Here is a 14,462-nt window from a genome sequence, read left to right as displayed (position 1 = left end):
AACTGTAGCGTATCTATTTAGTAAGGTCTGTATGTGCATTACAGATAGGAGAGTATCTCTAAAATCCCCAGGGTCTAACTAAGGACTTAAATATTTCAGCACATCTGGCTCATTTAGAGCTAATCCACTGAAGGGTGACTCATAATGAGTAGACTGCCAGGAGTTATGGAACCTTGAGGTACATTCACAGGTAATCAAGCTTTGCATCTAATTTTGCCATCAAAGTTATTTTAGCTGTATGCGTTGTATGTGAAAGGTGCACTTGGGAAAGGATTCTGTGTGAAATTGACAAGTTTCATGCAAGTTTCCACCGTGCTGAATTTTCAGTGTGGTGGAAACTTAGAGGTTCAGGGTGAAAAAAACCCAGTATTTTGTTAGGTGTAATGGTGGATGTGGCAGAACTATAAATATAGGGTGTAAGAAATTCTCCAAGCACACAAATTATTCGTGTATCATAAGGAATGTGCTTGTCTTACAGCCACGTTCAAGTAGATAATTTTTAGTTACTTTAAGGAAAAAAAAAGGCTGGTATTGGCAGTTGCCTTCTAAGGAAATTACTTTTTCCTGAATGAAGTACACCAGTTCCGTGTGTAAATGAGGAAAAAATACATCTGCTTATTAGTGGATTAGAGTTTTGCTTTATAGAGTAGGTGCTCTTAGGTCTGAAATGTGCTCCCTGTTCTTACAGCTCTGAATTGTAGTGGTGAGGTCTTTCCTTTCTAGTTAAAAAAAAAATAATAATAAAAAAAGACAACAGTGAATTTTAATCAGAAATTGCAAAGACAGCAATGTGAGTAATGTTCCTTTTTCAATAGTAATTTAGTTGCTGTTATTTGTTTCCTTGGCATTCACTTCTCTGCAAGTGGTTAGTATGTCAAAATAAAGATTTATTGAGGTTGTTCAAACTGGAGGTAACCCATTTCAGAACCTAACTCCTGCACATCAGGGAGTCTTTTATAAATATATTTTCCCTTGTTTCAAGTTTCAGATATAGGGTATTGAAGTAGCCTGGATGCTATTTCATCTTCTTAATAGTTTTGTCAGAACAGTATCTATAATTCATAGTGGAAATTGAGACAGGAGGAGTTGTGAAGATGTGACGGGGAGAGGAGATAACCAAGGAGTAACATGCATAGCAGTATGTGACCTGCCTTATTTTTGCATAGACCTACATTTCAACTTTAATCCAGCTCAATGAAGGTATTAATTAGAGCTGTCTTCAATATCTCAATGAGTATGAAACTGTTGTCAAAACCTTTATCTGAAAGCTAGCATTTGCTACCCATATTCAGTCACTGGCAAATGCTTTTTCAACCTTGAAATCTGACTAATACTTTTGTATAGAGCATTTATGAGCATAATTTACTGTAGTATCTCAGGCTTGTTAAATATCTCTACTAGCAGTGTTGGGCAGCAGGTCTGAACTTTTATTTTAAATGTTCATTCAGGACTAGACTGAGATTTAAAATGCTTGGTTTCATCAGAATGATCTTCTCTAAATGAAGGGGAAATTATGACATCTGTATATACTCCTCCCTCATCTTCCTGGTAATCTGCCCCATCAGACACATGCAAAATTAAGGTCTAAAATAGACAATAATTTTAGGATCCAAATATATTCTACTTACCTTTCTATAACACTTTATTTCAAATGTGTGGTTTTTAGCCTAAGTGTTCTCCACAAACTCTGGCGGAAAGAAAAAAATCAATTTGAAATATCAGCCTTCTATTTTTTCATAAGTTTCTGGGAAAAGGTACAATTTACAGTTATAATGATATTTTAATCAATAAAAAGTTATCAGAATTTCAGTCTTCTTTTTTTTGCCTCCTCACATATTGTAGAATGTAAAACTTTACTTTGGGATCAGATATCTATGCTAAATAATTGAGAATTTTGGAGTTTGTTAATTTTTTACTAGAATTAAAATATTTATATTTCTAGCATAAACATATTTCATTTTCTGTTTTGATATAGTGCTCCTGTTTCATAAAATATACTAGTTCTGTTGAGTGGTAAAGTTTCCATCATCAGATACCTAAAGAAAAGTGAAATCTTATCTATTGCTTTATTTGTTACTTTTCCAATTTCTTTCTGTGACCTTTGGATATTAATGTTTCATGTCAATGGGTCTTAATATGAAGATATTTGAGGTCTACTATTATTCCATTATTCTTTTAGTTTTTCAATTCAAGCAAGAATAAATATGAAAGGTCTTTAGAAATATATGTCCCTGTTGTTGTGATTTCTTTTCCATGTCTTCACCTGTTCCACTCTTGACTAGCATATAACTGGTTTGTTGTTAAAGTTTTCATCCCACTCGGCCACACTTCTCACTTTATTTTTTGGAACAGCATACCCTGATGCCAAGATACTAGTGTATATCCTTAAAAATATCTAAAAAGAGGTGAACAAGCCTAAGCCTTGGTTTTCTGCATAGAATAAATTAATTAATAAGTAACTTAAATCAGCACAGATTTGGTGTTCACTAATGGTAGCACAACCTGTGCTTCTAAGTATTCTGTATGATTTGAAGTATTGCTTGCCTCCTTTATTTACTCTTGCTGTATGTTAGGCCATGCTTTGGGAGGTGAGGTTGGTTTTATGTATTCCTTGTGCCTGGTACTTCATGCACATGTGAATCAGCATACATTCCTGGCTTCACCATGCTTTTAAACCCATATGAACCACAGGGTTCAAGTGGCTTTAATGGTTACTTTAAGCTGTGGGAATTGCAGCTTGAAATAGTATTCCTGTTCATTAGATGCTATAGAAGACCTGCTTCAGTCTCTCAGTGTCCCTTTCAAGAGAAAACTGCTTTGGCCTTCTGTTGTCCAGTAGCTGTCCTCTTCGGGCTGTGTTTTCTGATTGTGAAGCTGCAAATGAAGCTGTTGGCTACTGCATCAAATGCTGAAATGGAGATAGTCTCCATTGTCTTTATATGTAGCGATTCATCCCTGTACTTTGAGAATTCAGACAAATTTGTGAGCTTTAATCTTCCTTCAATAAATCCCTAATGACAGCCTCTTCATAAATCATAGAATCAGAACTGTAGAATTTTCAGGGTTGAAAGGGACCTTTAAGGTCCTGTAGTTCCAACCCCCCTGCCATGGGCAGGGGCACTTTCCTCTAGATCAGGTTGCTCAGAGCCCTGTCCTTTCTGGCCATAAATAATAAATTTCTAAATGTTTTTAATGTTTCTCCCTTATCAGTGTCCAATAGCTCCCTCAGAAGATAAGACAGGCTTGCTGTGCATCTGTTTTGTTTTTTTTTCTTTCCTGTAAGAGTCATACCTGCAGCCTTCCAGCAGTAAACACTTGTTAGTTAGCTATCACAGATCTCAAATTGCTTTAATATTTCCCTTCCTACTGCTCTTAAGCAACATAACCAAAAGTGACTATGACTGCCATCCTTATTGGGTTAACTAATGGAATCTCTCTGCACTTAAAAGACCTTTTTGACCTCTCTTGGAAAAGCCTTTTAATCTTTCATGCAGATGGTTCGTGAGTGATTAGCTCATATTAGATAATGATAAGAAAGAGATCTGGAGGAATTGTTACCAAAAGCTCTGAAGGTTGGTTACTCTTATTGTTTGCAAAATAAACTATAACCCAGTATTAGCTAGGTTTTAAAACTTAGTTTGGATTTTTTAATGAACTTGCGAATGCATAAAAACCACTGTGCAGTATGAAATATAAATGAATGTATGCATTGCAATGAACCTCCTCCGATATGTGAAGCCACCTCAGAAGCATGCATAATAAATTTAGCCCTTTGGAGGAAAGACCTATCAGCAGCTGAATTTTCAGGAGTGATAATTCCATTCCAAAGTATTCCCTGTCACTCAGGTATCCTGCTTCCTAAGACTCGTACTGAAAAATACAGCGTTAATCCTCAAATCAGCAGACTCCCAAGGCAGTTAATTATGTAGAACTGTATGTATTAGATGAAAATGGCAAAATAACTGCCTACAGTTGGGGAAGGTAATATTTGAAACAATCAGCATGAAAGCCAATAAATCTGTGGAGCTTTGAATTTGGCCTCTCTAACAGCAATACCATTGATGAAGTGGGGAGCAGTCAAAGGTCGCTATTTCTTACAGACTGAATTTTGAACTACATAAAAATTATTTCACTTTTCACTTATTAAAAATATTTTTCATTTTCACAGAGCTTATAATTTATCAGGGGTTTTTGTGACAGTAATTTTGTGCTTGAATAATATTTTTCCCTTCCTCATAACTGAATTACACCGTGCAATAGCTTTGCAAACTGTTGAACCTAAGCACACTGTTAAAAGTTCCTCATCCACTGTTTTCAAAATGGAAAAGCAGATGAATCATTATTCTTTTGAGAGCACCTCAGAAATTTCATCTCAAGCTTCAGATTCTGTTTGTGTCTGTGTTTATTCCAGATGGCTCCAGCTCAGTTGGCTGGGTTGCCGTTGTACTGGAAATAGTTCTCCTGTACTCCATGTAGCTTTATTTACTATCTCATTAATTTTAACTTTTCCAGAAGTTTTCCCTATTCAGAAGACATTAGGGTTAGGTTTCATGCTGTGTTAAGTATTTTAAATAGCTAGGAAGGGTTCTGTCACATTATGGGATGAGGACAGCTATCTAAGACTGCTCAAAGGATGATCTTGAAGATGGTCTGTTTTTTTCTGTTACCCCCTGTTTATATTGATCCCCTAGTTAAAAATTATAACTGATATGCCTGGCCATAACTGTCATAAGGCAAAGAGTGATTCATAGTATATTCTACAGAAATATGTATGCTAGAGGACTGTAGTTATCTGTGCGGAGGTTTATTAAATCTGCAATTATCAGCCTGAGTTATGCATATTTATATGCTGGATTTGACCTATTATCCAATTGCATGTTCTGCAAGTGCAGACACTTACTTTGACAGAGTGGCACAACCATTTGTCATTTTGCATAACCTGCAAAGGAACGTGGAATGATTTGTGATACATAGGTTGATTATATGTCCTTCAGAAGCCTTCTGAAGAAAGCAGACCAACACCTCATTTATCTTTGTAAACAACAAAAAGCCTATTGTGCTAACTGCTGCTAACATTTGGAGAGGGCATTTGCTCCAAAGCATGATTTGAAGTGTACTCTATTTCCTTGATGTTACTGCTGGCAATGCTTTTTACATCACCACTTAATTTTTTCTGCACTTACCTTGTTCATGTTTCTTCTTCTGACTTTTATAAGCATGACCATAACATCTTGAGAAAACATTACAAAATAAAGTTGAGTCTAGTATAGCCAGGCCTTGTAGAAACTGAATTTCCAAGAGGATTTGAAATTGTCAATTAGTGCTGCTTTCAGGCAAACTAATCTGCTATGAATTTCAGAAGTACAACACGCAAGGCATGACTTCAGAGTACTTTAAAAAAAAAATGGCTTTGTCAATAGGAACTGTGGTATACTTATCTTACAGAAAAGTTGTAAAGTGGATTCCAGAGACATATATTTAACTACTCTCTCACTTTTTGAAATAATTTAACTATCAGTGGAATGATTCCTACCTCTCTAAAAACTCCTAATGTGAAACTCTTTTTAACTTGAGGGAGAGTATTACTGTATTGAATTGACTTTGTTCACTGACTTACAGAGGAAGAATTGTTGGGAGTGTACGGGAGGGAGAAGTGATAAGAGTGGGATAATTATTTTCCTCCCTAGTTTTTGCAGATGTAGTTGGATTCAACTGCACTAAGAAACTTCAGGCTCATTTTTGGTATTTAAGACAAACTGAAGTTTTGTACTTGAACTGTACTAAGAAGGTTAGTGAATCTTGACCTAGTAAGTAATTTTCCTTCATGAAAAGAGCCTAACTTCAGTATCTGGAGGAGATGTTCATCAGTAAAGCCTAATAGCAGTTCCACTTAAGAGTAAGTGTTTTTCTGTCTTGCCTGATGTGATCAGTAATTCTGAAGAGGGCTGAACATACAGCAATTGCTTGTATGTGAGAACATTGTTTACTGTTGGGAGCATATATCTGGCATGAATTTCTCAGTGTTTTTCAGGAGACTTTGAATACTTAGTCGTCCAAATTGTATAGGGTTAGTAGTAGTCGTAAGTAGTCCTTTTAAGTAGTTTCCTGAAATGCAGACCTAATGAATCCAAATTCAGACCTCTAATTGTTGGCCTCACAGTCTGAAAAAGGATAACATCTACTAAAAACAAGGAGTTGGAAAAATGAAATTGTACCAATGGGACTGCATGGCTTTGTTAGGTAATTACATGCATGTATTTGATTCTTAGTTGCATTTATTACTTACACTTTCAAATAATGCAGAAAGACCAGGCTTCTGTGGGGAATTCACATTCATAGGGGCTTGACTGAGTGGGTTTAATGACATTATCTTGGCAAAATCATTTTTATTGCCAGAAAACCAGAAAATTTAAAAGACAGAGTATAAGAAGTCACAGATGAAATGTTAGTTTTACTCAAGAAATACTGAATGTGTATTAATGAAATCAAGAGTTCTTTGTAAGAAACTGCAGATATGGCTGGTTTTTATGTAAACTTGTATTCTGATATTATGGAGTCTTTGCAGGTTTGCTATTCATTTTCAGGAGTAGCCTGAAAACATCTGGCATTACTCCCTTAAATCCTTAATCTGTTTGATTAAACGTGTCCCACCCTATTTATGGCCCATCAGAGAAGCAAAAATAAAACGTATTTCATATGGTTGCTTCAGTTGTTTCTCTGGCATTTTATACATAAAATGGCTTCTGTTAATATTACAAGTAAAGACAAGTAAACAAATAAAACTGTGTCACTGTAGCATTTTAATGAGCTCTGTTCTTTGAAAAGCTTTTTCCTGAAGAATGTTATCCATCAGAAATATCAGTTCTTTCTGTTATGATGTTTATTTAGCAAACAAAAAAGGTAATTAGAATTAACTATTTGCATATATTGTTAGTTTATATTTTGCTATTTTTGCTTTGATAATTTTAATTTCTTCTCTCATAAAGGAAGGTTAGGAGGTTTTAAGATTTTAAGATAACTGCTTGTGAAATCCTCAGTGTTCCTATCCACTGTATGATATAGCTCATTAAAACACTTGCTGATAATAGGCTGCTGTTTGCAAGTGCTAAAATAGTAACTTTGACAGTAAATTTGCCTAGAGCCAGCTGGAATTCTCTGCATTCAGGTGGAATAGCCAAGCAGCATGCTCACTTTCCTTACTTGTTCAACAGCTGCTCAACATTGAATGAAAGGCTGCCCCTCCTTAGGATGAGTGTACATTTGAAGATCACTTTTTTGTGACTTCTGTAATAGGCAAAGTTAGAAATCTTTGGATATAAATTTTGTAGCACTGTGTAGCCATTTCAGTGAAGCCAGCTAATGCTAGCCAGAGATTTTTTTTTCTTTTCTTTCTTCTTTTTTTTTTTTTTTTTTTCCCCACTGTATGTTTGACAGGGATTTGGATAAGCTGGAGCTGATTTTGAGTGCATGATCCTATTTTATAGACTTTTTTTTTTTTAAGACATAAAATATAGGAGCTTCTATCCTGGCTTCAGGAGCTATGAGGCTGAGCACTTGCCCATGTACGAAGTTCTAAGAATTAATTAATTAAAAGCATGACTTGCATTTGCATGTATCAAGTAGGAGTTATTGCAATAAAATTGCCCTATTGATTGTGGAAGTGAGTTGAATGTTTAAAATAAAAATTGTAATCATAAAAATAAAGAAGAATATGAATAATGAACGTTTTAAAATGGAAATACTTTCTCTTGTAGTTCCTATAGTGGAGTTCATTTAACTGTGAAGGGTAATTTTTTTTATAAAAGGTATTCTCTACAATATGTGCCTTCTGCTTGCTTTTAAGGCTTTAGTTTCATACATCCTTTCATCCCTTGTCAAGTTTTTTAGGTATGTATAAACAATCCTTAGTGCTATTTCAGCATCATAAAGAAAATGAGGACAGCTCCCCCTCTAAATTGATATGCATTTAACAGTGGTAGTTTGGCACAATTTTTTTCCTTCTCTAAATTTCCTTGCAAAATGCTGTATTTCCCCAGTGAGGCCAATTTCTGTTACACAGTGAATTATATATGATAGGCACATTAAGAATGAAAATTTTATCCTCATGATGGTAGAACATGAAGTAGGAACCTGATTTTGGAGTGGTGGGACATTCAATATGCAACTATTTGTTGTGTATCATCCACTTCGTGAAGTCTATGAAAACTATTACTTACGGAGAACGTCTTTTTTGTTGCTTCTCTGCTTTATGGTACTTCTCTATTCCATGAACAAAGAAATGTCTACTATTTAATAACTGTTTATTTCCTTTTTAAAAATCTTAACAGCTCTGCCAAGCATGGAGCCTGTATCTCCTGCTGATGTTCTGTTGATATCTTGTGGTCATAAGTCAGCCTTCAGCAAAGGCTCTCAAGGTTTTGTACTGAGTTAGCTCAGGACCTATAACTGTGCAAAGCTGGGGAGCAAATTTAGCGAAAGTACAAAGTTGAAAGCAGCCATATTTTTTGGTGATGATAAAAGGCAGCAATATTGTTAAAAAATTGACCAATTAGAAGTGTGACTTAGGAGTTTTGATCGAAAAAGCTTTTTCTTTTTTCCTGCTTTCTGTTTTATTTTCAAGCAATAAATTGTTCCCTTCCTTCTACTTCTGTTCTGGCATACAGCTTCCTTCTCTGGACACCAATTCTGTGGATCTAGTTAAACTGCTTATTGCTGTTACACCATAAATCAGTCATGCCTATTGACAGATTAATTTTTAAAGATCAGCTCCTTTTGTATTGTCTCTAATTTTGCTTATGTTTCTTCTGGTTCAGTGAGAAGTAACAGATCACTAAGAGTCTTTGTGGGTACTACTGCCAGCCCAAAAAAGACACATACAGCCAGGCAAAACAGAAGTCAAGAGGGGACAGAGATCCCAGCCTTCTCCTAGAAACTTGTGCTGTGATAAAAATCATTACAACCACCAGCTTATGCGTGGCTGCATGATTTTCCCATTTTCCTTGCACCTGCATTTGTGTGATTGTTAAGCAAATTTGTGGAGTACACTGAACTGAAAAGTAATTTTTTTGTTTGTTTTTAATCATTTGGTTTTCAGGCAGATTTTTCCCCTGAATCAATTCGCATAGTCACAAATTCTCAGTGACTGCAAAGAAAAGGTGGCAGGACTTATGGCAACTCAACCACCCTCTGACTTTCAAATGACAGCCAGAGAATGATTAAATGATTCAAGCAGTAATTTACAGATGTGTGTGTAGAATTAAGTAAAAATTCAACATAAGGCTCAATGTCTTGTTGAATTTTTTATACTTTATTTTACAGTTGCTGCTAACTTACAGAAGATAGTAGATGATCCAAAGGCCTTGAAAACATTGACTTTTAAACTGGTAAGTAAAAGCATGAAGGGAAGAAACAATTATGTCAGTATTCACACAGAGTTTGGATTTTATCTCATTTACAGCTATTTTGCTGAGTAAATGTGTTTATGGGTAAGATGACTGAGATTGCCATATAGAAGGCAGAAAACCTAAATCCCGTTCTGACAGAACATTTGGGATATATACAGTCACAGAGCTCCATAACTGTGCAGGGCAAAGGAAGTTCATTTACACTTGTTCTGAGGAAGCTGGAGGCTTAGGTGAGAAACTGCAGGGAGAAATCTCCTGGGAAGCATTGCAGAAGGAAGTAAAGCAGAGAAAATTGTAGTACTTAGGTTAACTCCCCATTACCCTTACTCCCTCATCTCTGCCCTGGCTGAAGTGTCTTCTGCTAATGGACATTTTTTTCCAGTCCTATTTTTTCCAGCACCTGCTATTGTATTTCTTAGATGTAGGTTTTCTTGTCCACTGCTTGCTTCTATTTATTTCTTTCCTTGAACCTTGTTTCAACTGACTATCCATACTTGCAAGTTAATCTTGCTCCCACTGTATTTTGTTACTGTTTCTCCCTCCCCACCTCTTTCTGTGTTCTATTTATACAAAATCAGACACAGGTTTTGGACCTGGGGCTGTTTTCTGTTCTGCATTTTGCACCTGGGGCCATAAGTCCTAATTTTGCTTGATTTTGATGCTATAATGATAGATTTAATTTAATAACTTTACTCTGCAAAAACTTAACTCACAGCTGATGTGCTGTATTTGTTTTTATTTTATAAAAAATTAACTTGAAATTTTTGCATACCTATAGCTATTGATATGTAGCTATGTAAATACTAAGCTCTTAACCAATGAGCTTTCAGCCCCTCTTGCTGACTGACTCAGCTGTGTATGAAAAACTAACCTGTATGTCTGTTAGACAAGTGGGTCTCCAGAATCACAGCTTTGTTTATGAAAGCACCTGCTTCAGATGAGCCATTTTTTGAGTATAAGTGACCTAGTTGATGATAATGCATTAATTCAGCATTGTTCTTCACATGCCATTTTTTGAAATACAGATTTGAATAGTTCTAACTGGCCATATCCTTTGGACTAATTTTTCTCTAGATTCCAGCAAAATCTCCAGAACCTAAAGAATTCTTTTGAGAATAGGCTGGGGAATAAGGACCTTTTTTACTCACATTGTTTTGTTTCTGTGGCCCTTCCTATCTAAATATATCTTAAAGGCTGATGCTTCTCTGTTTGCAGATGATCTGTCTTCTTGCTGTATAAACATCTGACTTGGCTTTATTGTCAATGGCATCTCACCAAAAGCAATGAGATGTAAGGATACTCCAAAAGCTCTGCCAAAGTCTGAGTTTCTAGTTCACACACTTATAATAGAGGCTTGAGATTCCAAAGTGTAATATCGCATCATATCCAGTTTATGTTCATATATATTGAAAACAAATCTACTTGAAAATTTAGGTCGGCATATACCTGTGATTCAGTTGGATTTATTGCAGGAGTGCAATCAATATCACACAGTATTTCAGCTTCCAGTCACTGAATGCTGTTATAATCTTACTGTTATAATCTTGCTGTTATAATCAAAATTAATAGAAAATCTGAAATCAATGACTTTGTCTTTTCTCAAGGTAAGTTCCATTGGCTAGGTAACAATTCCTAGGATTAATTTAAAGGTTTTTTTCTGATATTTTTAACCTGTTTCCTACATAACTTCCCTACTTCACAGGAAAAGAACATAACCACAAAAAGTATCCTAATTAATTCTTATCTTTGGATTAATTTAATATCTGCTCTATTTCTGACTGTTTCTATATTATATAGTAGATTTACTAAGCAAATCGTTACCTAGGAGAACCCTGCCATTTGTTTGTATACTCTACTGAATGTTTGTTACCTCTAAGCAAGGTCTCATGGAATTTGAGAATACTTGTATACCACTTGATTAAAACGCATTTTGTTGGGAAATACTACATAGAGATTCAAAGTCTAAATGTAACTAATCCCATATCCATTCAGATATTTCAACTGAAAAGTGCTCTTGAGTCTAGGATTGTTACTGCTATTTGTGGACAAGAAATCTGATTAGGATCTCACTGCTTTCAGATTGCTGGTGTTTTGTTTCTATTCAAATAGCAAGCATTTTCATCTCTGAGGAAAAAGAACAGCTTAGGTATTTATTATTATTACATTTAATGATTGCTGAAATAGTAAAGAAAGTTACAAAATTGAGGTGTCTGATAGGTTGGATGTCCTTCTTGCATACTTTTTTACCAGTGCATCTTTGATCTTACAGTGGTATCATTTTATGGAATGTAATTAGTACTAAACCTCCATTAATTGTCTTGGCTAACACAGAATAATGACTTACCTGCAGGATCCAGCTGTCTATGCTTTGGGAAGGAGGCTGCTTTAATACACAAGTAATCTTGGCAACACTCAGGGAAACACAAAATTATTGCACAGCATAATTGGCATTTTAAGTAAGGATTTTTCATATGAAAAAAGAAAAAAAACATTCATGAAAAAAATTATGAATTGCAAGTACTAAAAGTTTGTCTTGTATGTTGCACCTTGTATAACAGTTTTGTTAAACACAAAATATAAGCTAATATGTTCCAGGTGCTTTAAATGTTAGACAATTTTTATTGATAAGGAAAGCATTTAAAAATCTGATGCATCTAGATATGTTACTTAGGTTGGCTTTGAGAAAAATGACAGCTAGCTAGAGTATAGCATGATGTTAATATTAGCGCTTTTTACCATGATATTTTAAATAAAAAATTGAAACTCCATTTATTTAGTTATTTCCTAACCCACAAAACATTATGAGATTGTAAGAGAAACCAATGGTAATGATTTCAGACCTTTAATTTGCTGCTTCGATGGAATAAGACCTCTCAGAAGAGATAACTTCTGTTCTCTGTCTGATCAAAGTAAATTTGAATGGGTAGCCTGATGCAATGCTTCCACAAGTATCGAGTGAGTGATGAAAGTAATTTTTGATCATGGAAGCTCCATGGATAATGTCACTCAGTGCACTTTATGTACTCAGTCTGGGAGCTCTCTTCCTTATTAGTCAGTTCTACTGAAAGATTCAACTGAACCTAATGCATAAAAGGATCAAGAGCACTTTTATAGGGTGAACCAATAGTTCTGATGCTTTTTTGGAATATACCAAAGAGTCTGAAGGCATCTAAGTAATTTAACATTACACACTGTTCATAAAATTGTAATGTTATTTTGTTTTTATCTACCACATAGATGAAGAATGCATTAGAACCTTTATTTAAAATGTAGTCACTTCTGTCCTACAGGAGCAACTATTATATTTAGAAGTCAAAATATAAAACTATCTTGGCTAATGCATGTGTAAACTTTTTTTATAGCAGACCTAAAGTAACAGTTCAGTCCTGAGCAAGGTAGTTTTATATTCTTACTGTTATTTGAAAATAATGAACTGACTACTTGTGGCCATTTGTACCATGACCATATTTAGTTGAAGAATCTCAATGATACAATCTTAAGTACTACATTCTACTGTCAGAAAGGAGATGTCCTTTTTAAATACTAGAATTTACTCTTCATAGACTGCTTCAGTGTCTTGTTTTAAAATTCAATGGATTGTTATTACAAAGAGACTTGATAATTGAACTTGTGAGACTTCTGGTGTCTGCAGAACAACAATAAATGGTGGATTCCATACATGTAGGGTGCTTGCTCTTTAGAGTGAAAACAGAACACTCACATGAGAAGCAAATTTGTCTCCAATCTGGAAAGCTTGGGTTAAAGAAATTGGGTCTTTTAAGTGTTCATTTCCCAGTATTTTTTTAAATTATAATATTGATTAGAAGAGGTTGCAAAAATGAAGGATGCAGTTGGATGACATTGTCAGAGGATACACCAAGCATTCTGAAAGCTTTCCTTCAAGTAAGCTGTTTGACTAGGCAATTTGGGGAAAATTCATTGCCCAGCTGTCAGATTCTCTTGTGCAGTGTGATACTAAATGTTTCTGTTTGTACTTGCAGGCTTCTGGCTGTGATGGCACTGAGATTCCTGATGAAGTGAAACTGATTGGGTTTGCTCAGTTAAGTGTCAGCTGATGTCTGTCCCTTGACCCCAAACCGATTTGTGAGATTGCGAAGAGGCCAGCTTAGATGCAAAGGAAAATTAATGCACCACACACTGAGTTCTGCTTCATTCTCTAGCAATTCACAAAGCCAGAACCAGCAAAACCCACAGCTACACCACTGCTGCTAATATTCAAAATGCTACTAAATGTCAGATGATTTGGATTCCCCCTAAGTGAAAAGCCTGTGGAAATGCACTCAGGTGGCTGTACTTATTGGTTACAAAAGGAATTTTCTATCAAGCTTACTTATTTCATAAACTTCGAGTGATACTATTTTACCTGTATTTGTGGTTGATGATACTGCCTCTATTCTGTTACATTTAGAAATTAACATAAATATATAAGAATTATTAGCCAAACTTGAATTCTAGTTTTAAAACTGTGAAGTTTATTTTTCATATATTTATGCATTACATATCCTAGTAGTAAGAAAATTATTTGAATTGATTATATGCTATTTGCAGTTAATCTCCCATTATTTAAAAAAGTTTCAAGTTCATCTTAACTCCTAGAGGTTTTTTAAAATTAATTAATTACCTAGGCATTAGCAAGGTTTTGTTGGTTGTGTGTCTAAATGCCAGTCCACAAACTGATTGTTAACAGAGTGGGAGGTGCCTTGCAGATATTTATGTTTCAAGAATGTGCCTGAGGCTGCTTAAATAAGTAATCTCCATTTTCTAGAAGTACCACACATATGGTACAATATATATGAATATATATAGTTATCTGAGCAAGGAGAGGATATACAGTAGTGAAGGTGTTAAGAGTATTTCGTCAATGCTTTAATGGGGAATCTATGAGAACTGTTTCTGAACTGTTGTCATTAAGGTAAGCTGCTTACTGTGTCTGTCTCTGGTCTGACTTATCCTTAATGATAGAAACCGGTTTCATACAGGTGATAAAACTTGAAGAACAAAACTGAAGCTTTACTTGAAGTTCTGCAAAATACCAAG

At 35.1% G+C, this 14,462-nt stretch overlaps 1 protein-coding gene across 1 annotated transcript in view; it reads left to right on the top strand.

Moving 5' to 3' along the window:
• STK39 (serine/threonine kinase 39) overlaps positions 1-13,860 on the top strand; it is an 85,854-nt gene extending 71,994 nt beyond the window's left edge. Inside the window, exons 16-17 of the mRNA XM_030454288.1 lie at positions 9,319-9,383; positions 13,406-13,860. Coding sequence (XP_030310148.1) covers positions 9,319-9,383; positions 13,406-13,480 — 140 coding nt within the window. The 3' untranslated portion in view covers positions 13,481-13,860. The remainder of the gene's footprint in view (positions 1-9,318; positions 9,384-13,405) is intronic.
• The last annotated feature ends 602 nt before the right edge of the window (positions 13,861-14,462 follow it).

The sequence above is a fragment of the Calypte anna genome, chromosome 7 (genome assembly GCF_003957555.1).
Source record: "Calypte anna isolate BGI_N300 chromosome 7, bCalAnn1_v1.p, whole genome shotgun sequence".
In the NCBI taxonomy this organism is placed as follows: domain Eukaryota; kingdom Metazoa; phylum Chordata; class Aves; order Apodiformes; family Trochilidae; genus Calypte; species Calypte anna.
The sequence above is the reverse complement of the archived record's forward strand: the minus strand, read 5'-3'. Positions and strand labels throughout refer to the sequence as shown.